General features: G+C 40.7%; 1 protein-coding gene across 2 annotated transcripts; it reads right to left on the minus strand.

Annotated features, from left to right (window-relative positions):
• Positions 1-920: 920 nt before the first annotated feature.
• Positions 921-5,233, minus strand: LOC111982046 (AN1-type zinc finger protein 2B). 2 transcript variants are annotated; one of them, XM_024013574.2, is made up of 10 exons: positions 5,042-5,233; positions 3,998-4,071; positions 3,609-3,703; positions 3,305-3,436; positions 3,048-3,199; positions 2,836-2,949; positions 2,428-2,521; positions 2,114-2,196; positions 1,584-1,668; positions 921-1,262 (listed from the first exon to the last, which is right to left on the minus strand). In XM_024013574.2, exons 2-10 carry the CDS (start codon positions 4,050-4,052, stop codon positions 1,221-1,223), a joined length of 852 nt encoding a protein of 283 aa, XP_023869342.1. In that variant the 5' UTR covers positions 4,053-4,071; positions 5,042-5,233; the 3' UTR covers positions 921-1,220. The 2 variants fall into 2 exon arrangements, with proteins under 2 accessions (XP_023869342.1, XP_023869343.1); XM_024013575.2 differs by lacking the exons at positions 921-1,262; positions 1,584-1,668; positions 2,114-2,196; positions 2,428-2,521; positions 2,836-2,949 and having other exon boundaries at positions 3,044-3,199.
• Between the last annotated feature and the right edge of the window lie 493 nt (positions 5,234-5,726).

The following is a 5,726-nucleotide window of genomic DNA, read 5'->3' on the forward strand; positions in this document are numbered from 1 at the left end:
GTAAATACAGGTTTCATGAATATTCCTTGAGGAACAGGAGCGATTTAACAAAAGGTGTATTCATCACGGAAACCGTTTAAGAACCAAACGGAAGCAAAACAAGAGTTTCTATTGGACAAATTCAGGTAGGTCCCTCCACATTTCGTTCCGTTTAAGAAACGTTTGGCAACAGAATCGGCGTAATGAATGTTCACCAGCACAACACTGAAGTTGCAGTTTGCTGCACTCCTATCTTGCTCATGTTGGTTTTGTCTCAGCTGTATTTGCTGTAAGGAATTATTTCTAGGGGTGGTGCTCAATAACTGCTAAGGTCTTCTTGAAAACAGACATTTCTGATGAAATGTTGACAATAAAAAGACACTTTCTATCCACTTACCTTTCAATTCAACAGCCAAGGTCGATAATGCCTACCCCGAGGGAATTCAAAGCTGGAACTGCATCAAAGGCCCTGATGGATGTGTTGGGGAACAACATAATACACATCAACATCATGGAAATCAACAAGTGTATTTGTGTTCCTTCTATTTACCAAGCACTGCCAATTTAATAGACTAGTCAATAGCATAATAAAACCAACCCTGTATTGTGTATGATGTACCTGTTGGTTTTCAGTTGTCATGATGATGCAGACAAGTGTCTACTTGTTTTGACTAGCTAGTAACATTAGCATTTCATTACATCCGTTATAACATCTGCTAAACTGTGTAATAGACCAATAAACTTTGATTTAAATATGTTGTATTAAATAATGGCCTTCCTTTTTTATTCTTAATTGGCAAAGCTTGGGCTAAGACTGTTCTCTCTAACGCATAGAAATTGAATCGCATTTTAGTTCTGTTCTCCAAACCTCCTTCCTCTCCAGTTATATCATCCTCCTGTATCATCCTACTTGTACATAGAACGTGCTTCAGAAACGAATACATCTTTAAAATAATTTATTCAAGAAACATTGATGCTGAGGTTAAATGTCCATGATCAACATAGAAAATATGTACATAGAGAGCCATCGGTAAAAAGGACAGAAAGCCTGTCTAGAATGATGTGCTGAGTAGAGAGAGCAGTGATACTATTCAATATATCTCTATGAAAGTCCCAGACTGTTCATTAGTTGGGATCAGTGATTCTGGACGTTAGAGTTCTGCTGGAGGGTTCCATCGATGTAGCACAGTTGCTAGTTGATTACTGGTGGTAGCAGCTTGGGCTCAGACACTGGTCTGGGTTTATGATAGGCTGCAGGAAGACTGTTTGGAGGACTCTCTTTCCTACGATAGAAAGTGAGATATTAGTACAGGCAAAAGTCTATTTAATTCAAGACAAAGAATCATTAGTGAGAGGCTTGTCTCACCATTTACGGTAAATATTCAACATGGGGAGAAAAAAAAAATAGGATCATTTAATAGGTCCATCAGATAAAATACACATTAAGTAGTACTTCAAAATTGTGTAATTCATTTTCTCCTTAGCTGATCTTTAAATGCACCCAGTGAGGATGATGAAGGCATATAGGGGACGCCATGGAGGCAATGTACCTAGGTGAGGTCCTGTCCTGTTAGCATGCTACTGACACCTAAGTTTCTGGATACCTGTTGTCTCCGCTGCTGGCGTCTGTACTCTTCTTCACTAGCAGCAAGGGCCTGAGCCAGAGCTAGATCCTCCTGCTCCTGAGGGCTGAGACAGACACAAACACTTCTATGTCACACAGAGGAATGCATCATCATCACACTGCAGAGAGCATGCAGGAGGCACGACACACACACACACACACACACACACACACACACACACACACACACACACACACAGGTCTGAGGAGCAGCAACACACATCATGAGGTGAAGAAACACAACTGTGGGCACAACTGTCCTTCATTTATGAAGTCATCATGGACATCCCACCATGGGCTACATGGTGGAATGTCAAACCTATTAATATTGTGTTTTCCTATAGTAACCAAATAGCCTGCGTTTCAACTAGAGCAAACACATAGCAATAAGAGCTAGTGAAGAGAAACAATAGGTAACAGGGTTGTGTTGATGGCAGCTGGACATGATTACAGCCTATATTATGTGTGGGTGATGCTGGATTATGGGATTTATTGGGGATTGTTTATTACCTGAGTGTTGGCTGTTGGACTGTGCTGCGAGCCGACTCAGCCAAGGACATCTCCAGCGCTCTTTGTAAGGCCTGCTCCTCAGTCTGCAATCACAACATGCAGATAAACACATACAGGATGTTCTTTATTTTCTTCTTGGAATCTCAATGAATAAACTGGAACAGACTTTAGAATCTCAATGAAAAAACAGGAGTAGACTAGAATCTCATTGAATAAACAGGAGCAGACTACAGAATCTGAATGAATGGACTGGAATTATTCAGAGAAGAGAGTTTACAGTAGTTTCAATCAAGCGGTGTAAGTGTTTGGCATACCAGGCCAGCCTGAAAGGATGCCGAAGCAGGTACTACATTCTGTGCTGGAGGGGGCCGCATGGCCGGAGCTGGATTATAAATGGCCTGAGCACTGCTGTGATAGAATCAAAAACAATCATGCTCAGTGGGGTTATAGTCAACAAGTCAACACTTTCTAGAAAGCACAGCAGTAACAGGTAAGAGCAGTTCTGTGAAGGAAAGAAATATCAATTATTTTCCATGTGTAGTATATTTCACTGACAATAAAATCAACCTGTCAATTCGTCCATCCCGTGTGTTTTAGTGAGAATATGCCTCTCATGAATTTAGAGGACAAACTGTGCTTGCCAATATCACTTGTTTATTTATTTAAGCTTCATGTGGTTCTTCAGTGTGGCGTTTCGAAAATCAATACATGAGGATCCTCACCGACTACTCTGGGTCCTAGCATTCCCATTAGTAACGGGCCTAGAACTTCCTCTACTGCTTGAAGTGGAGGCACTGCCAGAGGATGCTCCTTGGGACCGCATGAAAGCAGCGAATCTGAAAGAAATCAAATGTAATTAATCATCATTATACCGCAAAAGCTCACAATGTGCACCACAATCAATAAATGGTATAAGGTGGAGGGAAATAATTACCCAGATTTGGAGACTGGTTTGTCTTCAGGCTTACAGTCATGGTCTAGTGGATGTCGGTGTTTAAGACAATAATTCATGTGGCACTGGTCACATGTCACTCTGATCATTTCTTTCTGCTTGCAGCCTCCTTTCGAGCATTTGTTTGTAAATATCTACCATAAAAAAAAGGTTGGTTAGCTTAGATTAGGCATAGCTACTTCACTTTAACCATGGGCAGTTTGTATAAATGGTCCTGTAGAGAAGCCTATCAACCATACCTTTCTCTTCTTCTGAGCAGGGTCCGACTGGCAATCGCGATCGATGTGCTCCCCAACCTTGATGTCTGGCATTTCCCCTCTCTTGATGGGGATCGGGGTGTTGCACAGAGGACACACGGGGACCTGGATATCCTGGGGACAGAATCAAGCAGAGCCGTATTAAAGCTCTGTTTGGATCAATAGACAACATGCAGACAACTAATAAGGTTGAACAGCATACATTCATTTCTACATACTAACTGCACATTATAGGAACTTTGCTTTAATTCAAACATACGATGCTGCTAAATTATTTAAAATGTACCTTCTTGTAGGATGACATGCATTTGTGATTTGCATAGGTTATGTGGTCTTTACAAAAAATCTCTTCACAGGCATCACATCTCATTGGTAGGAAATCTGTCAGATATAAGAAATATGTCAAGGTGTTTATTCCATGGCAAAGGATGGAGATCATCCATATGAATGTAGATAAATGAAATTCTCACTATCCCTCCTCATTCTGATAATGGGTAGTGCAGCCCATGACAATTGGTTGTGGAGGACTTTGGACTTAAACCACAACTATTTACAGATACCAAAGCCATACTACAAAGGACAGGAAGAGTACACAAACAACAGGCTCTGTATTGGAAGGGTCCCAGAGGCATTGAGGTAGTAAATGGAGCCAGCATTACATAACCAACCACTCACCCAGCTGCTTGCAGGAGTTTTCAGAGCAATGCTCTCCTAGATTTGGAAACTCCATGGCACTATGGTGATACACCCTTCAATTGAAAGATACATAGATAAGCTAAGATCGTGCATAAACAATGTTTGTTTACCTGTGACAGGTTATCTAAATAAAACTAACTTGGTCCGCGTCACTTCGTTTTCTTAAGAACAGTAGATTCAGCATATCAATTTTAGGATATTTAAAAAGTCCCTTTGTTTACGTGCTTCCCTTTCAACTAACGTTAGTTACGCTTATGTAACAGGCTTATTATGGACGTGTACAGTGACTGACAGATACAGTTAGCTAACGTTAGCTACCCATCTAGATGTAGGTAGCTAGGACTTCCTATGATAACGAATGCTGAATCATGCCATCGCTTCTTGCTACCTACTTTTGCCATTTTGACTAACGTTAGCTAACTAGCTAAGTTATTTTGGGGTATCTAGCAGCAGCCTTCCTCTCTGCTAGCAGCAAGCTAGCTAGCTACTTATCATGGCTAATTAGCTAGCTAGTAACTAGGCCAGCTCCTCCCTGTACAATCGCTCGAGGCCATAAATGCAATTACCTAGCAGACCAATGTTAAGCTTAAGCTACCTAACGTTAACTATTGAGTAATTTATGGAATACCATTGATGAGCTTGTTCCTGGTTTACAGGCCAACAACAACTAAATGAAGCTAGTTAGCTTGCTTGCTGATAAGCTAACGTTGTTAGCTAGCATTCTAGACAACTACTGTAACGTTAACATTACGTCGTTACTGGTAGTTAACMAACGTTTAAGTTACTCATTTAACTTTACATTAATTCGAAACGGATAATATTTAGCAGAAATATATTTGGGACGATTGTTCACCATCACGAACGTTAGCTAGTTAGCTAACACTAAACGAATATGGATTGGAGACATCCTTCCTGCCCTGCCCTTGGTTTGGTTGGCTGACTAGCTAGCTAGATACGATAGCTAACAGCAAACCATAGTCAATTGAAAAATACATGCAAAAATAGACGAATATTCTCACTTACCCAGAGACTTGGTTCAACCAGACAGCTATATTTGATTATTCTTTCCCCCTCTTGCTTTGAGATTAACGTTGAACTTTGGAAGCGAGTGGCTAGCAAGCTCTCTTGACAGCCAGCTACATCGAAGCGTCACTGACACTGTTGTTTAAGCCCCTCCTCGCGGTTGTACTAGCTAGGGAGTTCCAGAATGTACCACATGAGGCAGGGGGGCAGCGTTGTTTTGATCAATCACAGTGACACAGCGTTGTTGAGAACTGTCCATGGTGCTGGTTTTTACGAAACGRCTGAGACGTTTTTGGGTTGTCTCAAACCAGCACCACGGACAGCTCAAAATAATGCTGTGTCACTGTGACTAGATATGAAGGTGACTAGCTAGTCTCTCGCCAGACTAGTTAAAGGCCATGTCAGAATGAATCATTTTTTCTGGAATCATGGTAGGTCTATATAACTAGGGTATAACAAATCACACAAAATAAGCAGAATAATACTAGTTTTGATTTTGGATAGTTATCACCTTCCAACTTTTTTTGTGTTTGATATTGTATTTGTTTACTTGCTGAATAACAGAGATGTGTTATTCACAGAGCACATTATCTATGTTTCACAAGTAAATGTGCCCTTTTATTCATCAGCAACAATATAGGCTATAGGTGATGATATAGGTGATTCATTCATGCTGATGAAATGG

Source organism: Salvelinus sp. IW2-2015, linkage group LG20 (assembly GCF_002910315.2).
Source record: "Salvelinus sp. IW2-2015 linkage group LG20, ASM291031v2, whole genome shotgun sequence".
Lineage (NCBI taxonomy): Eukaryota > Metazoa > Chordata > Actinopteri > Salmoniformes > Salmonidae > Salvelinus > Salvelinus sp. IW2-2015.